General features: G+C 43.5%; 1 protein-coding gene across 1 annotated transcript in view; it reads right to left on the bottom strand.

Moving 5' to 3' along the window:
- Spata16 (spermatogenesis associated 16) overlaps positions 1–22,959 on the bottom strand; it is a 293,053-nt gene that overhangs the window by 97,062 nt on the left and 173,032 nt on the right. The window contains exon 5 of the mRNA XM_048452627.3: positions 1,149–1,233. Within this exon, the coding sequence (XP_048308584.3) occupies positions 1,149–1,233 (85 nt within the window). The remainder of the gene's footprint in view (positions 1–1,148; positions 1,234–22,959) is intronic.

Raw genomic sequence — 22,959 nt, forward strand, 5'->3', positions numbered from 1 at the left:
AGGAAGTGCAGCATGCACACACTACGTATTGGTTTTGTGAATGAATAGCTCAAATCAAACCTTTGTTAGGAACGACTCCACACCAGACTTGCTGATCCCTTCCTGAGATTCAAACTCTCTCTTGCATCTTTTAAGATACCTTGGAAATTCTCCAATCAGACGTCAGATATTGTATGCATCATATTGCTTGCTCGTTTCTCATATCTACCAATTCTTTACAATTAATATTTAAAAATACCATTCTTTTTAAATATATGTATGCGTGTGTGTGAGCATGGGAATCACACGTGTGAGTGCAGGTGCTGAGGAAGGAGTTGGATCCCAGCGGGGCTGGATTTACAGGTGGGGGCAAGCTGCTGGGTGTTGGGAGCTGCGTGTTCTTACCTTGCCTCCGGCCACTGTAACTGCTTTGTTCTGATTTTTGTTTGTTTTGCTTTGTTTTTCATATTTATCTAATTATTATTAGGGAATTCTTTTGGTGATTAAAAGTGTTTATCCAAAACTCACTCCCCATTTTCTCCCTTATGACAGGTCTCAAATACAACAGGGCTAATTTAAAAATGTAAATCGAGCTTCAAGTATTTGAATGGGAAGACATAAAAGTTACTGAGAATTTTAAATGGAAAGAGCGAGCTAATGAGTCAAGTTTTCCTCACAACTCTGAGGAATGGTGGCTTCTCTTTCGTCTACCAGGGCTCTGAGAGGACATCCTGCTGTCGCTTTGAGAAGCTGGTGACAGAACGTCTGCTGTCGCCCAGTTTCCAGTCTGTCACCCATGTTCCCCTCAACTTTTTGTCACCCTGAGATGTTTGCTGTTAAAGCCTGTAGCTCAGAAAGGACGCACAGAGGTGCAGTGTATTTTAGAGGACCGCGTCATCACAGTATGCCTGGAAAAATAGTTCCTGTGATGTCTGAGTTTCACTGAGCTGTAAAACTCCAGTACGGGTCAGCGGTTAACAACCCTGAATTTTGTCCTTAAAATTAGTTTCAGAAATCTCCTTCATTACAGACACATTACCGCTGGGCGGTGGCTGTCTGATTGGTTTGCCCAGAGCTACCTTCTTCAGTGGTCTTTTAAGCACTCATTCTTCATTTGCTTCTAGAAATGGGACGCGCTCCTCCTCCCTCACTGAGGCATGGGTGTTTACCTGCCAGTACAGTTTGATGAGCTTGCTTACACAGTGCTCGCTTCCTCCGCAGAGCCAGAACATGTAGTCAGCAATCATGGCACTCCTTGGAACAAAACAGATGTAAAATACCGTGAGCTTACAAGGCAGAGGGAAAGCAATAGACAGCATGCACAAACCATGTGCACATTTAACCTGAGTAAGAGTAAGTAAAGCAGAACACTTTTTAGGACACAGTATGTAGCTGACTGTTTTTCAAGTTGCCCAAGAGTACTATGCACAGATGCTTGTGCTGTGCGTTGGTCTTTTGTACGAAGCATCAAACGCTGTACAGAGCAGCGGATCCTAACGGCTCCCTTTTGTGGGACTGTGTTTCTTACCAGCTCTATGTTGCACCATGCACCCAGACTTTAAGATGTCTGCAAGCCTAGCGCAGCTCTGGACTGTTAGACGGGCATTTAAGTACACCTCAGGCTTTACCTGAGTTAAAAGATTATTTATCTCTGATTAAATTTGCTTTTATGCAACTGAAAATTAAAAAAACAAAACAAAACTACAATTCAACAGATAACCCCCTCCCAACTTTGCGTCTAATTGAATTAGCTTCCAGATCCAGTGCATATAGTCAATGCATTGGTCTTATTAAGCCGGGGGATATTAAAACTATTGTGGAATGGATATTAATTCATTACTTAGCACCCCTTGGAAAACAGTTTACTTTTATAGCTGTCTCTTTGCTAGGATTCTCTATTTCTTTTTTCCCCAGAGATTGCAAATCCAATTAAATGTGACTAGAAGTAATTCCAAATTGTCACGTTAGCCAATTAAACATATAATAATCCTGTGTACCTAATCAGCAGTACCAAAAGTTTATTTATTTAAGTGGAGCTATCGCTGTGTACTCCTGCCTGTTTTTCCTATCTTTGCCTGCAGATACGTGTTGTTTCTTGACATCACTGTAAATTGAATTAGAAATGTTCCTTCCCTAAATATAGGTTGTCTGAGGCAGAGAAACTATAAACTTACTATAGCACTTTTCTCAAAGAATTAAAACATTTACATTCCTGCTCATGACAGACAAAAATTAGGACTTCGAAAATTAACAGTGGGGCTGGGGAGATGGCTCAGTGGGTAAGAGCATTCGCTGTGCAAACATGAGGACCTGAGCCGGCTCCGCAGCATCCATGTAAAGTCTAGGCCCCTGCTATGCGTGTGACTGTCACTGCAGAGCTGTGGGGTCCCCCAGACCGGAGCATTCTGGGGCTCGTTGTCTACTTAGCTCCACACTCAGCGAGTGACCCCGTCTCACAGAAATGTGGTGAGAGTGACAGAACAGGACATCTGGTGTCCTCTTCTGGCTTCTGCAAGAACGCTCAAGGATGTTTGTGTGTTCATGTGACACACACACACACACACACACACACACACACACACACACACACACTCACCGGGAGAAACAATAGTGTTTAGAGGATTACTCAACTCAATGGTTTCTTAATGCACATGGAATGTTGGAAAAGAGTTGTATCCTAACATTTCAAAGAAATGACAGTTATCTTTGAAGATTCCTGTCATGTTTCCCCGAGGCTGTAATAACAGGAAAAGTCTACCAGGAGGCTTTGATGCTGTGTAAGTATGGATAGACATCAGGAGGCAAAGGTGCATTTCAGAGGTTTGTGTTTGGTAGAAGCACTTGGAGAGTCTTCTCATAGTGACCCCCAAAGCAAGTCAACCTGCCATGACGGTGTTCTTACAGACATTCAGCTGTCAATTATGAAGTCAAAGGATCAATAGAAAATGTGAAAAAATCCACTCCCAAGGGCGGCAGTGCTGTTTTTAGAGGAGGTGGGAACTACCTTGCCACCCTAGTCTGTACCTGGGTTCCTCTTTCCATTTGAATTTGACTATACAGATAGGTCAGAAATGGAGCAAATGGAGAATCTAAGTCAGAAAGACTGAGTCTACCGCATCTGCTTCCCCAGGGGAAGGGCAGCCGCGCATCTACTACTGGCCTTCCTCTGTTCCACAGGGCAGCCTGGAGAGTCAGTGTAGTCTGTAAAGAGACCCAACAAGTGTGTGGACATGTTGTGCCATGTGATGATCGTGAGGCAGCTGACCGGGGTTTCATACTGTCGAATTAAAAATGAGCATCTCCTAGGACTCAGGTACCATGTGAGATCCAGACTCTGGCAGACTTGCTACATCAATCAATGCAGACATTACCCACTGTTTTCCTACTCTCTGTCAGGTATCTGTTCTAACGGCCCCAAGTCCTGAGCACTAGTCAGTGTGGCTCAGTGTTACTACCGTCTTTGCCTTCTGTCAGCATTCTATGCATCTGACCATCGAGGGTTTCTGCACTATGGTCAGATCACATCAGCTTGCTCCCTTCAATGAAGCGAAGACTTCCTGTCTGTCTGTCTGTCTGTCTGTCTGTCTATAACTGCTAAGCACCATGTCAAGCAGTTTACGCAGCAGAACGTAAACCCAGCACACCAGCTTCCACACGGGACCTCACTCGGCTGAGTCAGCCATGGGAACAATTCTAACAATTCTCCACTCTCTGGTCGCTCTTCTCTTTCCAGTTCCTCTTTCTTTTAGAGGTTTTCTGTCAGCTCACAAATATGCTATCTCTCCCACTGCGAACTCTCTTGCCCCCCCCCCCCCCGTGACTACCTGACTATTACTTCTTCTCCACTAAAAAACAAACAAACAAACAAACAAAAAACCCACACAAACCAACAAAAACCTTAAAAGACAGAAACGCAAAACATTGTGTGTACTCCAAGCATGTATCAGTTCCTTCCGGTGCCTCTCACGACTCCACACTGCTGAGGGCGATGGTTCACCTCTGTCCTGGTGTGACATGTGTTCTTGGTTCAGGGATGACCTTACTTCCCACTTGACTTTCTGGTTTTCTCCTATGTCCTAGATTTCTCTTGAGTCTCCTGGAGTCCTCCTCTCCCCAGATTCTCACTTTCTTTTGTTCTCACTTTCTTGGTGAGCACATTGATTTCATGGTTTTAAGCGCCAAATATATATTGGCATTCCAACTCTTCCCCCATGTGTCTGAAGCATTCTCTGAATCTCCCGAATCCCTGGAATTTAACTTCCCAGCCTTCCTACTTCTCGATGTCTTCACTGGATGCCTAATTTGTATCTAATGGAACAAAATCATATGTGGGACTCTGAGCTTCCTCCCTCCCTCCCCAAACCTTGCAGTTTTCTTAGACTTTCTCTTCTGTACCTTGGTTTTATTATATTTTCAATTAACACATAATAATTATACAAGTTATGGAGGATAATGGGATATTTTGATGAACATACGTTTCTACATATATTTATATATATGAATATATCCATACATATATCCTATATATGTGGATGTGTACATTCACATATCATATATATATGAATATATATTCCTATTCCTATAGTGTGTGAGAAAAATCAAATCTACATAACTAGCATCTATCACTCAAGTCCCTATTATTCTTTGTAGCGAAACATTCAAAATCCTCTCTTTTCGTGATACTGAAATTATGCTATGTTACTAATGAATGCAGTCACCATACTGTGTATTAGACAAGAGACCTTATTTTCTCATCACTTTGTACCCGGTGACTGACTCTTCCCGCCCACTCCTCTCTAGCTTCTGCTAATCCACTCTATACCTCTAGCAATCAGCTTTCATTTCCACAAGTAAGGGTGTGATGTATTTCCGCCTGAATCTGGTTTATCAAACTCAGCACATGGCTGTCCATGTTCACCTATGTAGCAGCAAGCAGGGATTCATTGTCCTGTGACTGAAGAGCGCACACGTATATCTGCACCATGTTTTCTTTCTTCCATCTATCCACTGACGGAAGCAAGGGTGGATTTCTAACCTTGACTTTTGTGCTGTGATCAGCATGGGGTGTGGGTATTTTTTGACACACTGATTTCATTTCAGTTGCTGCATACCTAGTAGAGTCCTTGCTGCAGCCATCCCCCAATCCTTGGAGTCACTCCTGACTCCTCCTCCTCTCACATTCCCTATCCAATAACCCACTTCAGAATACTGCCCCTCATACCTCCAGCAGTTTTATATGGTCCATAATCTCTGACACGGTTTACTGCAACAGCCTCCAAGCTAGACTCCTTCTTCTCTGTTATTCTATTTTCAATCAGGACTGAGAGCGAGACCATTGCAATCACTGGGGCAGAACAGCCTTCTCCAGGATTTGACTCTCTTCAAGTTAAAACCAGAGTTAACGGCATCTGACTCCCGTGCCATCTAACCACTTCTCTGACCTGCTGTTTCTAAAGATGTGGGTGCGGGCTTGCATGCATGCATGCCTGCGCGCGCGTGCGCGTGTGTGTGTGTGTCCTTCTAGATAAAGAAGTCATTCTCTCCTCTGAAGCTGGAGCTGAAAACGGTTGTGCTGCCTAACCAGGGTGCTGGGAACTAAACTCCAACCTCTGCAAGAGCAGCGAGTGTTTTTAAGCAGCGAGACATTTCTCCAGCCCCATCTTACCTCATTTTTTTTTTTTTTTTTTTTTTTTTTTTTTTTTTTTTTGTGGACAATTCATCCTACTTTGGGTACTCTGCACTCTTCTGTTCCTCAGAAAGAGCAGGCAGGCTGTCACTGTGGAAATGTATCTGGCCAGTCTTGCGTAGCCATCCTTATGGGGCTCACGTCCTCAAGATGTCAATTACATCCCGAGGCTATCTATGGCGCACTGCGTTTCGTACTTTTTCTGCAGTGGTCGTCACATTTATTTCTGTATGTATGTATATATGTGTCATCTAACATCCATCTATCTATCTATCTATCTATCTATCTATCTATCTATCTATCTATCTATCTATCTATCTATTATCTATCTATCATCTATCTATCTATCTATCTATTATCTATCTATCTATCTATCTATCTATCTATCTATCTATCTATCTATCTATCTATCTATCTGTGTGCACATGCCACAGCACACATATGGAGGTCAGAAAGCACCGTACAGACGTTGAGTTTCTCCTCCTGCATGTGGGTTCCTGGCGACCACACTAATGCGGTTAGGGTTGATGCAAGTGCTTTCCCCCACAAATGCATCTCACTGGCACCGTGCTATTAGTTTGGCATTTCTGCTGTCCTCCACTGCCACAGGGAGCAAGCAGCACACTGCAGCATGTGCTTTAGATCTGGTCCACACTGTCTGTAAGTGGAATTCCAGGACTACCACGCTGCTCGCCCCTTGCTGCAATGGAGGCACTGAGGCCTGTGACGGAGCCACAGAGCCACAAAGCCTGTGGCCTGCAAAGCTTCATTACCTGGCCCTTTACTGGCGAGCATCCACTCACCCCCAGGCAGGGATTCATATGCTTTCGCCATTGCTTTGTCTGCAGTGTCCCTGTACCTTGCTTACAATCACACAATTGTATACATTGAATGGACAATAGCGCTGTCTCAGATTTATTTATTAAAACTAAAGAGAGAAATTAAACTCTGTGCTATAGAGACCCAGGACTCCAGCTTTAACGGTCTGGCCTTGGGTTGCTTTCAATGTCCCCGTTTGGAAGAACAATTCTAAGTAGAGATGTGGCGATGGAGCGACAATCCGATCTGTCCAGTACGAATTCCAGTGCAAGTTAGCTCGCAGCAGAGCTTAAAGACGCTGATGGATGCTGACGCGTTTATGACACAAAACAAAGAGGGGGGTGGGAGGAGGCGCACCGGCCCAGGGTGGTGCATCTGAAGCTGTGTTTGGTGTGACGCCTTCAGTCACATGTCAGCCAGCGTCGCGTCCCTGCAAGCACGTCTCCCACCGCTTTCATATTATGTCTGAATTCATGTTGTGGAGCTGTCAGGGAAGTCATGTTGCTTTACTCAACACATCTGTTAAATGTAAAAGGGTCGGAATCTGGCATATGTACGGATGTATTCGTAAGTAAAAGGTATGTGTGTCACGGACTCAGCTTATTGTGACTCAAATCCTGTCCCTACAGAGTGGCATGTGCACAATCACAGAATTAGGCCTTTTTCCTGGTAATACAGAAATTAGCTTTTATTTTCTAAATTATGGTCGTGATAGGTTCCTGTGTATGAGCACATCAACGCCAGCCGAGTTTTCAGAGGGTTGTCTTCAATCAGGCCGTGCCATTCTCAGAGAGTCTGAATATAATTGCCATATCCCATGGCCTTTGCCTGCTTTCAAAATTTACAACATCTCTACCCAGCGTGGCCACACGGTGGTGTGAAACAGTAAGGTACGGTAAACAAGAGAAAATCGCAGCGCAGCCCTCAGTGTGGCCGCCCTGGGCTGGCTGGCTGGGACCTTGAGAAGTCATTTTGTCCATCACCTTGCCTTTAGGCAGGATCACACTTAAACCTTTCAAATGAGACTGATGAGAATCTATTCTCTTTGGAAGACCTGCGCAGAAGGACGCTGCTCCGAATTCCTGGGATTCCACAGCGGCAGAGCCACAAATGCTGTCTCCTCCAGCTAAAGCCTGCGGCCTTAGTTCTCTCTCCAGGGCTCACGCAACGCACGTGGCCCCGCTCTGTACAAGGGCAACTTGAAATAGCCCGGCAACCATTTGTTAGCGTTCTCATGCCAGGTTAATTAATAAACCCGTCTGTTTTGATCTCTGCATGGTGCTTTTTCCTCACCATTAGCAGCTGTCATGGTTGCCTTTTCAACTCTTTTAAGTCCCTCCCCTTACTCCTGTTACAACTGGGAACTGGCTCTGCCAGAGGCTAAAGCTGACCTCGTGGGCTCCGCACGCAGCTACTCCTTGTATTTCTTGGGTACAGACACTCAGAAGGGTGCATGCATGTTGGCTAACTATAGACTCAATCCATTTTAACACACTTAAGAAGTTGTTTCTTCCTCCCTATACTAAAAAAATGCTCAAGATGATACATGTTACATATTCATATGCATATATATTATTAATTTTAGATGAATTAATATTGATGCCCAAATGTATATGCCTTTTGAGTATAAATACATACTAAGAAGGAGATACTATTCTGAGCAGAAGGGGCAAACCATCAGTTTTACTCTAACACACACTCACACACACACACACACACACACACACACACTCACACCCCAAGCATTTTTTGCAGACTTCCTCATTTCCCATATAACAGTTAGCTACAGCAGTCTTTAAACAATGTAAAATGCAAATGGATGCATAAATCCAAGCTCCTGGGGGTGACCTAGAGCTCTCAGCGGCCCCTGCTTCCCTCCCACTTTTGCAGCCTCCACCTCTCCTGTCTAACATCCTCCATCAGAAACTTGGCCCTTTCTTGCTGGATTTCCTATTCAATAGTGATTTGTTGATTTTTCTTGGCATTGCCTTTTTTCTCTAGACCTGCGCAGTCCAAATGGTTGTCTCTAGCCTTAAGTGATTAATTATATTTAAATGAATGGAAATGGAAAAATTGAATTCAGTTCCGCAAGTTTACAGACACTTCTTTTTGGTAGGTAGCCAGCAGTTACCCCTCACTAGAGGCTCTCTTATTGAGTGGTTAGAGCATCTCTGGTCACCCAAGGTTTTACTGGACACTGCGCTCTAGGACAGAAGCCGTGGGAGCCTCCAGCGTAGGGCCTCAGACAGGGCTGCTAAGGAGGAGGTGCTCAATTCTTGTTTATTTTTAAATAATAAAATCATATCTATTAGGTGCTTGGTGCCCTTTTTTCTCTTTTGGGGGGAAGTGAGTGACAGGATCTCATGTGCCAGGACTGGCCTTGAGCTTGTTGTGTAGGCAAGGACTGTCTTCTTTATCTGAGGCTCTGCTCCCTCCTTTTCAGAGGTGGGATTTCAGCATTACTGGGGTGGTATTGTACAGCTACTGTCTGCATTTCTTTAGGCTTAGCATTGGCCATCTCCTGCTTCCAAAACCAGTTCACCGGAATCTCTTACATGTTTTGGGCATATACACATTGGCTCTTGCTGGGTACTGAAGAAGTTAAACATATCCAACCTTCTTTCTACAGAAAGGAGAGATGCTACCGGCCAAGTAGCATCCTGTGAGATGTACCGTGCAGGGCGTGTATTGGTGATCTAAGGTTTCAGTGAGGACTTTGGAATGCTTCCTGCCCTGTGTTCTTTGAAGACCAGGTTGAGGCAAGAGGAAGAGAGCGAAGCAAGTCTGAAAACATCTCAGGAGTGTGAGGGTTGATCTGCCTTCCACTTTTTAATGAGCTTAATATGGATGACATGAGAAGTACTGTGAAAGCCTTAGCAATTGCTCTGCTGATGGAATCTACAGTAACTGAGACCCTGGAAAACCTAGATGCCGCAGCTACTGGGGAGGTGGCACAGTTCCTCTTTAAACAGAGAAGGAATGAAGAAGATTTTTCTGGGATTCACCTAGCTCATCACAAGACATTGCAACCAAGCAGCAGGAGATCTTGGCTGAGAAAGCTCCGCCACAGGGGAGACATTGAGCCTTGCCCCCCCTGCCCTGAGGCCCTGGTGCATGCCTGGAAGGCAGAAGACACCTTTTGGGAGCCATTCTCTCCTACCCTGAGGACTGTGGGAATCAAACTCAAGTCACTGGAATTGACTGCAGGCACCCTTAGCCTTGGGACTATCCCACCAGCCCCTGTTGCCACTTTTTGAGGATCAGACATGTTTAGTTGGTTCCTGCCAACCTCCAGATTCTTGCTTCTACACGACTGCCTTCCAGGATGTGAGAGCTTTGCTTCGGGTTCACTACTTACCACTGGTCTGGAAATTTGAAAATACTCTCCTTCCGTGACTCACAGTGGGTAACCACAGCCCACAGCTGCAATAGTACCACCATGGCAACTGTTCTTTACTTCTTAGAGTACTTTTACAGATCGTTTAATTCTTAAGCCCAAGCTATGAATTAACAGGTTTAAAGAGGTTAAGTTTCAAAAAGATAGTTACAGTGGTAGAGATGAAAAGCAGTTTGGCTTCTTCTCTGGGATCGGTATGGTAAACTTCTCTTTGTTGGGCTCCTCCTCACATCTTCCACAGGACTCCACTGGGGATAATTTCCTGCCAAGTTGACAACTGTTGATGGATTATCTAGAAGCAGATATCCCCTGTGGTTGGTCAAACAAGGTGGTGATACTATTGCTTCTGCCTAGGCCTCACCCTGCCTGTCTCACCAGATGACACGTTTTCTTCTTAGGTGGTTTCTTAATCTAACAAAATCAATTTTTCTCCTTGGCCATGTCAAGAAAGACACTTTTACTTCTATAAAAACATTTCTGCTTGTGAAAGTAGGAGTCCTCTTAGATCTGAGAAAGGGGTCAGGGTAAGGGAGAATGAGGAAGGGGTCATAGGGTGCGTATGGCAAGCATGCATGGAAACGTTACAATGAAACCCAATACTCTACATAATTCATATTCACTAATAAAGAAACAAAATGCCTTCTTGATGGAGTCTAGGGGATTTGAAATTTCAGCTTAGTATGAAGGTTTTATTTTACTTTTCAGTTTGGAATCTGACTAGATCAGTTATTTTTCTTAATCCTGTGACAAAACACCTGGTAGAGTAACTGAAGGAAGGAGGGGCTTGCTGTGGCTCTCAGTTCAAGGGTGCAGTCCATCATGGCTGGGGTGGCATGTGGCAGGAGTGCGAGGCAGAGGAGGGAGATGGATGTTGGTACTCAGCTTGCTGTATCTTTTTTTTTTCAGTCCAGAACCTTGGCCTCATCACATGATGTTGCCCACATTTAGGGTGCGTCTTTTTCCTTCAACAAAACAAATCTAGAAACTTTCACAAAGACATGCTCAGAGACACATTTCCATGGTGATTATAAATCCCATCAAGTTCACAATCAAGATTAACTATCGAATCAGCTATCCCAAGTGTTTGTTTTGTAGGAAGGTGTGGAGTCATGGCAATATGAAGAAATGCAAGGACATGGTGCTGGCCTCGATGACTCCCCATTGACTATTGATGTGACATTGTACTTGAAAACAGTAACCAAGTGTAAGGTATTTGACAGCTATAGATAGATAAGCAAATATCAAGGACATAAAATTAACTCATCAGAAATCATAAATGGTATAGAATTTTAAGTGGAAAAGTGATTACCTGGCTCTTAAGAAATGGTTTGCACTGGGACCTGAAGAAATGCTCATGTTGTCTAAGTGATGATGAAGAGAAAAAATGGACCTGGGTCTTTTTTTTGCCATTGGCATATTACATGTAAGATGCATGCATATTACAACATTACATGTAAGAATAGTGAAGGTAAAGAACATGAATGTAGATCTGAGGAGGGATAAGGGTTTGTATTGAGGAATAGTGAGAAATGTCCAGAGAATTACAGGGAGCACAGAATCTGATAGATCTTAGGTTCTAGACACATGGATTTGGATTCTGTCTTCTAGATGTGAGAAACAACTGAAGCATTTTGGGCAGGAGAACACCATGGAACTATCTGTTCCTGCAGTTCCAGACATTGTACAGTGATGGGGAGGAAGTCATACTCAGATGGGTCTCTTGGGCTTGTTTTAGCAGGGAGGGTAGCAACTTGGTGTAGGAGTTCCTTCTGTTTGTGTGTTGCTTTCATTGGATAATGAATCAAGAAGCTGCCTTGGCCTAGTTGATAGGACAGAACTTAGGTAGGTGGAGTAGACAGAAGTGAATGCTGGGAAGAAGGACAGAGTGGCAGGTGCCATGGATCTCCTGCCTGAGACAGACGCTGGTTAAAATCTTGCCAGTAAGCCACAGTGATGTGGCAATACATGTGATTAATAGATTAATTAATTAATTAATAGAAATGGGTTAAATTAAGATGCAAGAATTAGCCAATAAGAAGTTAGAGCGAATGGGCCAGTTGGTGTTTAAATGAATACAGTTTCTGTGTGATTATTTTGGATATAAGCTAGCCCAGTGGTCAGTACGACAAGCAACCCACTCCTCTTGTTACAGAGTGGCACCCATGTGGTCAACTGAATCCACATAAATTCTGAGAAAGCTTCAAAAACAATACAGAGTTTAACACAGCTTCTTGCTCTTTACTGGCAGCTTGTTGCAGCTGCTTTAAGAGAGATTTTCCTGATTCAGCTGTAGTGGGGGGCAGGGAGAACCACACAGTTTTAAAATGCCAACTTTCTGGGCTATGCTGCTAGCGTGGCCTCTGTTTCTTGTAGGAGATAGAGAATTTGGATAAGGTTTATGAGCAGATTGCTGCAGCTTGCTTAATGGCAGTGTGGACCAGCTTTGTCCCTAGAAGTGGAGCTGTGTGCTTGGCTCTCAGAGGTGCAAGTGGCTCCACCATGTTGGACTGGGTGGGGCAAGCTGCAGTACCTGTATTTGACCTAGGAATGTCATAGCTTAGATTATTAAGTGCTTAGCATTTTAAAAGCATAAAGCAAAAGTGTTCCTGGATAGTAAAATATTAGATTCACAATAGGACAGTTTCAGACATAAGTGACCTCTAAATGAGTCACAGTGTTGGGTAAATGTACATAGGCTTGGGAGAGAAAATAAAAAGAGTATATAGAGTCATAAAATAAAGTTAATGCTTTAAAAATGGGTAAAGTCTTTAAAGAAATAGAGTAAAGTGATAGAGTAAAAATAAGTCACATAAAAATGGAAAATTTACAGACAGTCTGGATTATGTATGTTATTGTGGGTTTTTTTTTTGAATTTTTTGACTGTGAAGAAGCTAAGTAAAGAAACACATTTCATTGTCTGGGCTGCTAAACTCAACCAACATGTATATTATAAAGGTATCTTGATTTCAGAATTTGGTTCTAAAGATATGGTGCTTTGGAAAAGAGGTTCTTCTTTTGTTTTCGCAGAAGATGAGAACCTGTGGATTTCCTCCATACAAATATGTTTTCATGGACTTTGGCCTCCTGAAAGGTTGCTGTGAACATCCCCACAAAGCAAATGTCAGCAATGACCCCAAACAGCAGGAAGAAGTTTGGAGAGAAATAACTACATCCATATTTCCAAATATTGTTTATAACTGTTTGTTTATAATTAAAGGGGGATATGATATAGATATGAATAATTTGCACTGGTATGGATCTTGCTTTACTGATATAAACTTAAGGTCAATCTTGTTATATGTATATTTCTGCTCTTGATTAAGGTATTGTGATTGTGTAGTTCATTTAAAAATGTAATGTATAATTAGGAAATGCAGGTTGTTAATGGATAATCATTGATAAGAGTCAAGCTTGAAGTCATGTTAGCTAAATTTTCTAGATATATAGAGATAAATTTCAGTTAGATGGGCTTTCTTCATATCTTTCAAAGACTACAGAATATGACATTTAAAATGTTTTAATAACTTAGGGCTTTTCATGACAATGAGATGCATTTACTCCTGGCAGCATCAGCTACTTCAAGAGGAATATAGGCATCGAAGAGGCTCCTTATGGAGTTGGTTAGCCATTTGGGCAAGAAGCTGGTCTTGCCTGGACTGATTCATAAACTAGACATGAAGAACCCACCAAGAGAGGACTGTTAAACTTGCCTAAAGGTGAGATGGTTCTTTGGGGTTCCTGTTTCATGAAAGAGTCTGTGATTTCTTCAGGATACAAAAGAAAGTGGCTGAACTATTTTTAAAATTTCCTGCCTCATGGAAATGTCTGCTGGATACTATAGGTCTAAAGGCTGAAGATGGATGCCCCAATGGTACAGAAGAACTTTGGGTGACTGTACAGACAGCGAGCTGTCTCTGTCATTTCTAGAGTTTTGGAAGTTACCTATTTCCAGTTCACATAAGTAATATTGTACCCTTCTAAAGCCTTTGATAGAGTTGAAAAATAGATAGTTATAGTTATAGTTTTCCTTTGTTATGATAAAAGATAAAATAGATATAGATATTGTAACTGTAATTCTTGCTTGATAACTGTTTTTCTATATATAATTTTATTATGTTAAAGTTAAAACCTTCCTTGTTGTTTAAACAGAAAAGGGGAAATGGTATAGGAGTTCTTTCTGTTTGGATGTTTCTTTCATTGGGTAATGAATAAAGAAACTGCCTTGGCCTAGTTGATAGGACAGAACTTAGGTAGGCAGAGTAGACAGAACTGAATGCTGGGAAGAAGGGCAGAGTGGCAGATGCCATGGATCTCCTGCCTGAGACAGACACTGGTTAAAATCTTGCTGATAAGCCACAGTCACATGGCAATACACAGATTAACAGAAATGGGCTAAATTAAGATGTAAGAATTAGTCAGTAAGAAGTTAGAGCTAATGGGTCAGGCAGTGTTTAAATGAATACAGTTTCTGCGTGATTATTTCAGGTGTAAGCTAGCCCGGTGGTCGGTACGACAAGCAGCCTGCTCCTCCTGTTACAACCACCACTGGCCCCAGTCATTCCAACAGAGTTTCTACTTTTCTCTCTAACCATGGGCTCATAAGTGATGTCCTTTTTTTCATGGACCCCTGTGCTGTATGGGCTCATAAAGGTCTTGTGAAGGAACAGGACCCTGGGAGAGCCTCATGGACATAGAAAGGAATCTCAGTACATAATTTTGGTTCCCTCATTTGCATATTTCATGAATTCATTAAGCCCACAAAGATGGAACTCTAAGATGAATAAGCCATTTCCTATTATTAGAGTCTAATGAGGAGGCAAACATGCACAAAGATAATTATATCACAATGAATAAAGTAGAATAATCAATATACGCATTAATGCGGCAGAGAGACCTGATAGTGTTAGGGAGGGGGCCGGCTTACACTGACGAGTAAGACAGAAGGAGTACAGACCGGGAAGCCCATTCTAGTTAGGGTGCAGAACAACCCAGGCGTAGATCTTGGAAGCGTGGGGAATCCAGCAATGCCGTCTGGCTAACCTAGAAGGGCACGAGGAAGTCAGATCTCATCTGGAGGGACATGGCAAACCTTTGAGGGTTTCCAGGGAGGAGTGGGATGGCAAGCTCAGTGCTCTTCAGAGAGAATGCCAGCTTTAATGTCAGCGGCTCTGGGGGACACAGCTGAAGGTGAGAGGATGAGATGGAGGAGATGGGAAGGCACATCAGGAGTCCCACACCTGCCCCGTGATGACTGCAAGCCACCAGCCAAGATCCTGGCAGCATTTTTAGGAACAGCCTTAAATGACGCAAGCAGGAGAGAAGGGATCTAAGACGGTAAACCTGACACGATGTGATCTCATGCCAGGGATGGCTTCCACAGAAGAGTTTGAAACAAACAAACCTAAAATTGGTTTATGTCCCTTTCTAGATGAATGAACGAATATCTAATGATCAAGGAAACAGTGAAGACAAAGCAGTGTGGAGCTCGGCCTGAACTAAGCAGTGCAGTCCTTCAGGGGACACTGACTACAGTTACTCCCCTACATTAAATTAAATGATGTCTTGAGTCTCTGAAGATCACTGATGGAGCCTGGAAACCAGAGAAACTGTTTCTGCATGGAGAACATGGGGAGCTTGGGAAACACGGGGAACACGGGGAATACGGGGAACATGGGGAATGTGTCCCTCTGGGATATTTCTCAGTGGATGTTCCTGTCAGCCACTGTCTTCTGATATTTAAATGACCTTAATGAATGTTCCCTTTTGGGTCATTCCTCCCTAGCAGAACACTCTCATCTTTGGTAGGAATGGAAATGTGCAATGATTTTAGTCTTAGACAAGATCATAAAGTTTTAGCCAGCTTCTTGCAGGACTAAAGGAAGGGAAATACTTTGGCTCAGATGAAGGATGCGATCTCGGGTCAGCCCGAAGTGGGGCAAAAATGGTAGGGCAGTGTCTGGTTGGTTCAAGCTAGGCAGTCCTGGGTCTAACTCTGCTTCCAGCAGTTCTTCCCAGCAGATTCTCAGCCAACATGAAATGTAAATCAGTTGGAGACGGGAGCATTCAGAGTAGAAAATAAACCCATTCACAGAAGAGGGACAGCTTACGGTGGAAATAGCTAGAACCAACTGTCATCCTCCTGCCTGCCACTCCATTTCCAGATCCCTGCTTGAGTAAGAAGCAGCCCCAGAACGTACAGAGATTGTACAGCCCGATCAGATATCTCAGACATCTTAATTGTTTGGCATAATGTGCAAATCGGTCATGGTCTTAAGCACAATTGTTTACTTTTCAAGAGCCTGAGACCTACAGGAAGCAAGGGAGAGGGAGAGAGTGGTTAGTGCGTGTGGGCAAGCCTCAGTTTGATAAGTGTACACTGTGATGTTGTCATGGCAACTACAGTCAGCCATGTGAAGTCATGTTCATAGAAATGATACATTCTTCATGGTTACACAATGTTTTTACCAATTAAACAAAACCAGATGAAAAAGCAAGGTGATTTAAGAGCTCTGAGTTTTCTAACAGTGAGCCAGGTTTCCTTTCCAGTGTTTTCCAACAGTGGTCACTCAAGGTGACAGCAGGTGTTTACATTTAGTGTCCTATGGAGGTGTCTTGAACATAGTATTGGGCTCAGCATGTGTGGCGGTTGCACTGATTATTCTGATGGCCCAAACCCCATCACTCACTCTCAGATGCAGGAGAGAAGCGGAGAATCATTTTCTGAAATTAATTGAGATTTTTAAGGTGGTTGGTCATTAAAATTCTTTTGGAGTTGCAGGTGTCATTGTGATAATTGTGGCTGTGTTGGGAGTTTTCTTTGTCACACTGTGAATTTAGTCAGACTAGGGGAACAAAGTGCTTAGTTTCCCAGCCCTGCCACTGCCCACAGCACCAAGAGAGCCTCTTTGTTGGAAATCCCAGAGTCACCAAAGCATCTGTTCACCACGCCAGCAGCTCCCTGGCACAGCACTGGCTCCCCGGCACAGCACTGGCTCCCCGGCACAGCACTGGCTCATTCTTCCAAAATAGCAGAGATCTTAAAGTCACACAGAAGCATTGCTGTCTTAGAGAGCGATAGGGTGTTTAAAGTGGACACCAGACAACGTTCAGATGTGTTCAGACTTGTTTCCCACAAAATCCTAGATCCTCGTGTGAAGTATCCATTATCTCTTTTCTGGCTTCAGTGTAAGTCAAGTGGCTTAACTTTCTCAGGTGAAACCCACCCAAACCTAGCCTGATGTCAGGATGACAGGATTCAACATTTTCTTTCCTTAAAACCTGTGTTCAGTGTCTAAGTCCTTCTAACAGTCCATCTGGAGATAAGCTATCAATTTGAGACGCCTCGGAAAATAGCCTGGACCTAAATTGTTTCCTCAAGAACAAAATACCACAATAGAAGATATTTTCCTTCTTTCCTAAGTGCACTGCACACTTGTGCTTCCGTGGAAGGGCACCCACAGTCAGTGCCCACCCCAAACTCCCGTGGAAGGGAACCCACAGTCAGTGCCCACTCCAAACTCCCGTGGAAGGGCACCCACAGTCAGTGCCCACCCCAAACTCCCATCCATTGCAGCAGCAGAAGGCAGTAGAGCTGGAAAGAGGTGCCCGGAACACAGATGCAGGCGCTGTGCTGCCTCACTCTGAATCCCACTTTCCTCATTTGCTAGCTGTGTGACTGCGGACAAGTTATCCAACCTGGCTCTTTGGGGTTTCTGGCATGACAATGCTGGCTGATAACAGTTCCCTGCTCTTGTGCTGTCAAGGGATTAAAATCTCTGTCCTATACACTGCATGGTAGATAGTCTCTGATGTCTATAAATATTCAGTAATTATGTTTTTGTCCCAGCATCACACTGTTAGTTAAGAAAATGAAACACACATGGTTGTGTTCAGATGCTTATTTCCAAACAGGCTTATTTAGACTTTCTGCCAAAGGATATTGATTTTCTGTTGTCATTAGAGGTAGTGTCATTTAGGAGCCAAAAGGCCAAGGCTGCTCCTTTGGTGCGGCCTCTTTCTCCTGCTCCCCACTTTTCCTCCTTTTCCTCCTCCTCTTCCTTCCACTCTTCTTCCTTCCCTTCACCTCCTTTTTTATTTCTTTGCTGGTGTTGGGGAGAAAACCCCAGTTTAGGCTAGGTGAGCATCCTACCGTGAGCTCTGTGTCTGGCTCAGATACAGCCGTCTGTGTCTCGTTTACATAGCCCTGCCTTCCACCTGTTGTGACCCTTGACTCACGTCTTCCCCATTGTTCTCACCTTGATCAGCTATGTGCAGTTCCTTAAAGGAATCTCAATACACGAGTGTTTGCGGAGCTCAGGGATCAACTCATCTACTAGGAATTGGATAAGACCTGTTCAGGAGAGTCACTTGCCATATGACTATGAAATGGATGAGTTCATATAAGCTCCATGGGGGCAAAGGTTTTCACACTTGGCCTCATTGCTATCTGTCTGTTTGAATGGCAGTTACACAGAGTAGGTGAGCATGTATGTGTGCACACTGGAGCAACCAATTCTGATACATGATACGTGGGGCATGCATACTTGACTACTCCTTTGAGCTGTTTTTATGAGGCTGGAAGGACAATGACGGTTGTCACCTATAACTTGTACTTTCCTGTCTCTAGCTGCAGGTACCCCCTCCTTCATTTAACTAAAATCTAATGACCACTTACTTTCTGAAGCGTGTCGTAGCTGATGATGTGTGGGACAAGCCAGACAACATGCCCACACGTATTGGTCGCAGAACTTAATTCTGAACTGTTTGAGCGGCTGGATGATGTGAAGTCCCCTGGCCAACTGTGAACTAAGTATGATTGTCTCAGCAGTGCACTTCTAAGAGAGCTGCCTCAGACCCGCAGAAGGAAGCGTGCCCGGCTCATCTTAACCTGCTTTCCCTTTGTCCTGGGGTAGGCAGGTACGTTTTAGAAGTGCAGATCAAATTTCTTAGTGGAAACCCACATGGCTAGTGGTGCGTGTTCATGAGCTAGGACATTCAAAGGGAAACTACAGTCAGATGAGTAAGAGGAGACCCAAACGGGCTCCATCCTCTGTAGTTTGTATCTTTCCTTCATCTGCTGTATGTTCGGCTGCTCAGATGGACGAACATCAGGACAATATGTTGGTTAGAGCTGCTAGGATTTCAAGCAAATGTGAAGAGAGTGAGAGGTCTGAGTGATGACGTCCATACGTGTAGGGCAAACACATCTTTAAGTTTCCCCACGGTGGTCCTAGCTTCTTCCTTCCGCAGAGTGACAGGTCCCTCTCACTATTAAACTGTCCTGGATGAAATGACAGATGGCACAGTGTCCCGTAGTTCTCGCGGGGTGAGAGATACATGTATGCTTATTGCACAGCCTTTCTCCATGGTTCAATGCACCTGCTTAATACCCCATAGAGAGAATTAAAATCCTTTCTCTAATAGGATTGTAAGCTCCTCAAGGGCAGAAATCTCATTTTCTGCTTCTTTTATTTCTCCTTCCTACCAAGAGATGATTATATAGAAGGCTGTAATATATTCTTGTTGAATTATATTGATCTTCTCCCTGACTTAGGATATTTAAAAATTCATTTACATGTGCACTTTTTCTCCTATATGATATATTTTCTTAGAGATAAAATGTATTTATCCTCAGTCAGCTAAACTTACTAAACGAATCCTCTACCCCACAGTTTTCGGTTGGAATCCACAGAACTTTGATTTTCATGCCTAAATTGTGCTTTCAAAATGTCCAGCTTGTAGCTTATGATTTATGAATAGGAATCAGAAAGCATAACACACACACACAAATCACACACAAATGTATTTTAAGTAGCTTACATATTATACAGTACACACAAGTACACTGGGAAGGTGAGACTTCTGAACACGGGTCCTTACATAAAAGAGAACATAAGCAAAATTGAGAGAGAGAGAGAGAGAGAGAGAGAGAGAGAGAGAGAGAGACAGAGAGAGAGAGAGAGAGAGAGAGAGAGCTATTTTCCAGATCTGGGAAACAGCACAGATTATGGAGTTAGAAAGTGAAATGGCATGCACACTAAGAGCACACAATCGCTTAGATATTGTGTACTCATTGTAGATCATTTACAAGAAGTTTGGACATTAGTGTGCAGCTGTGGAGGAAGAATACATACATTGACTACTTAGACCTGACTCTGGGTTCTAACACCATAGTTGATGGGTGTACATGGTCAGGACCCTTTCTGGTGCCTTTGAGCGGGCTCATGGCATTGGCTCTAGTCTCTATTTGCCATCTGGGGCGCAGTCTACCACCACTGTGGACTCGGGCGCTGCCTGAACTCAGGCAGAGGTGATGCTCTTTGGTCATATTTTTTTTAAAAAAAAACAGCCATAGTGTTTGTGGTATTTGTCTTATTTTTTTACTTTTTACATATGTGCTCAGTGGTATTAATTAATTAATGGTAGCATATTATAAATCAAAATGAAAGCAGATAATTTGGGAAGCAGGAATTTTTTTCATGAGAGCTGTTCTGAAGGTGGGAAAGAGCTCTGTGGACATGCAGGAAACAGCTGTACTAATCCATAGAAGAGGAGACAGCACACCGAGCCTCACAACAGACTCTTACATGTTCACAAGATTCGAAGGCATCTCTGCCCTGTTGGAAGGTGAGGGTGAGCACAGAGAGGGTGAGCATGGGCTAGGTGGGGAGCAGTAAGAACTAAGGGCTAGCTAAACACATTAGGAAAAACCAGGTGGAGAAGGCCTTGCTTTTCATACATGCACACAATCCACTTCTTTATAGACAGAAAGACTGAATAACTCCGTTATCGACCTTTGAATAGCTATTATCATCCTGGGGGAGGCCATAGAGAACTTACTGTCTTGTCCAAATGGGATCCATTTTAGCTCTTCTTGATTCAAGGAAGAATTCCCTCTATCAGAAAGCTTGGGTTTTAACAAGCCCTGGAGAAGGGGAGCAATCTATGAATTTTCTACAGCAGTAAGGAGTTCAGAGAATCATATGAGGAATGCAATGCCTTCCACAGAAATCAGAGGACTCAAAGGCAGCATTCTGAGCAATCACATGTAAAGCACCTCAGCCTACAAAGAGAAGGCTGTGCATGCCTTAGAGTCATCCTGACAGTTCCCACAAAGAGGATCCATGTAGCAGCCCCGTGTGCCCTCACACTGGCTGAAGCTGGTGTTTCCCAGTTCCTTGCTGAGGAATGCAGAGGCTGGAGACTAATGGAAACCCAGAAAATGGCAGGGTTATGTTGCACATGCATTTAGCCTATTGGTTTGCAAAATACTGGAAAAGAAACAAACAAAGAGGAAAATGAAAATCAAAACAGTGGCAAGTGCCAGCATGCCTTCCAGTCAAGCTAAAGCTCACAGGCAAAAGACAGAGCTAGCCAAATCAGTAATCATCGCAAGTTTGAAACCTATTTTCGAAATATCAGAAAGGCGTTAAAGGTTTCTCTGTCGATAGTAAAGAAACCAAACACCTGCGAGCAAATGGCTGATTCTTCAGGCTTTCCAGGCAGAAAAGAAGTAATTTCAGGCCAAGGATGAATTGTCCAGCCGATGAGCTGTTGTCAAAGGTGAGGTGGGTGCTGACAAACAGGAAGGGGAAATTTGCTGCGGAGTTCAAACAAAGAAATCCTCATAGTTTCTTCCTGCGAGATCGGATACTAAATGCATTTCTTGGTTGTGTGAGCATATCTGTGCTTAGATTGTAGGACCAAAGCACACGCGGCAAAGTACGCACAACATTTCAAGGTATTCCACACGGGACCCTCTCTGTCACTGCACTTTCCTTGACTGAAGTATACAGAGCTCGTTCCCAGGAATCCCAGAAATGTGCATGCGTGTGCTGGGCGGAACACGTGTCTTGTATCACAGTGGAGGGTGGACAAGCAAGGTGTTGTGGTCATCATGACGCAGTTTGTGTTCAAGGGTTGATACAACTCAGAGAAGCTGAAGTCCTATGAGAAATAGATTTGAAAGTCAGCATAAGCTGGGCAATTGTGTGCACACCTTTAATCCCAGCACTTGGGAGGCAGAGGCAGGCGGATCTCTGTGAGTTTGAGGCCAGTCTGGTCTACAGAGTGAGTTCCAGCACAGTCTGAGTCTAGAAACCCTGTCTCCGAAAATAAAAAACAAAAACGAATAAAATCAACATGAAGTTTTTTATTACCGTGTCTGTAATAAAATATAAATACTTTCATTGACTTTTACAAAGTCCAGGAATAAGAAGCTTCTATTTCCTTCTGTGTGTTGACACCTGTTCTAAGGGAACCTTATGTTTTTATTTATTTAGATTTAAGATCCAGACGAGACTGGGCGTGTTGAAGGTGGTATGGCCTTAGACAAGGCCCAGATGTACATTAATCAGCACAAGGGCCTCTTCCCAATGCTGATTTAAATGCAGTGGACTCTTCTTTGCATTGAAATACCAGGAACAGCACCTCTCATTTCAGAGAACTCTATGGCATGTCAGAGATTTTCACCTATGCTCTAGTTTCAGATCCACAACTAATTGTGTTGTGAGTTATGTGATATGGTGATAAAAATTAGTGCTAAAGGGAAAAGGAGCGAGCTGGTCAGTTCTCCATCCTCAGGAAACCAATGGTTTCTTGAGAATAAATTGGTGCTTAAGGAAATAACTGACGTAGGATGTGCACAAGAAGCACACAAACAAGGCACAGCAATAGTGCGGAAAAGTGGGGCCAGGGAAGCGTCCTCAGGAAAAAGTGTCAGGAGGAAGGCGTCAGAGGAGACCAGAGGAGACACGGCTCTGGGTAGAGACTGTGGCATAGGCACAAGAGTGGACGTTTGATAAAGGAAACTGCTCTGGGTAAGCATTCAGGATGGAAGTATGTGAGCTTGGTGTGTAAGCGACCGTGAATGTATGTGCTGCGTGCAAATGTATTTGAATGTGCAATGGGAAAGCTGGCCAAAAGATAGTCTTAGTGGAAAGAGACTTAATCCCCCCGGTTTATTATATAAATTATAGATAGCCCTTTGAGATAATTAATTAATTTAGAGGGTTTTGTTCATATTTGCCCATAAATAAAACAGACCTATAACACACACACATGTATGTATATGCTCTGA

Source organism: Myodes glareolus, chromosome 20 (assembly GCF_982192425.1).
Source record: "Myodes glareolus chromosome 20, mMyoGla1.1, whole genome shotgun sequence".
In the NCBI taxonomy this organism is placed as follows: domain Eukaryota; kingdom Metazoa; phylum Chordata; class Mammalia; order Rodentia; family Cricetidae; genus Myodes; species Myodes glareolus.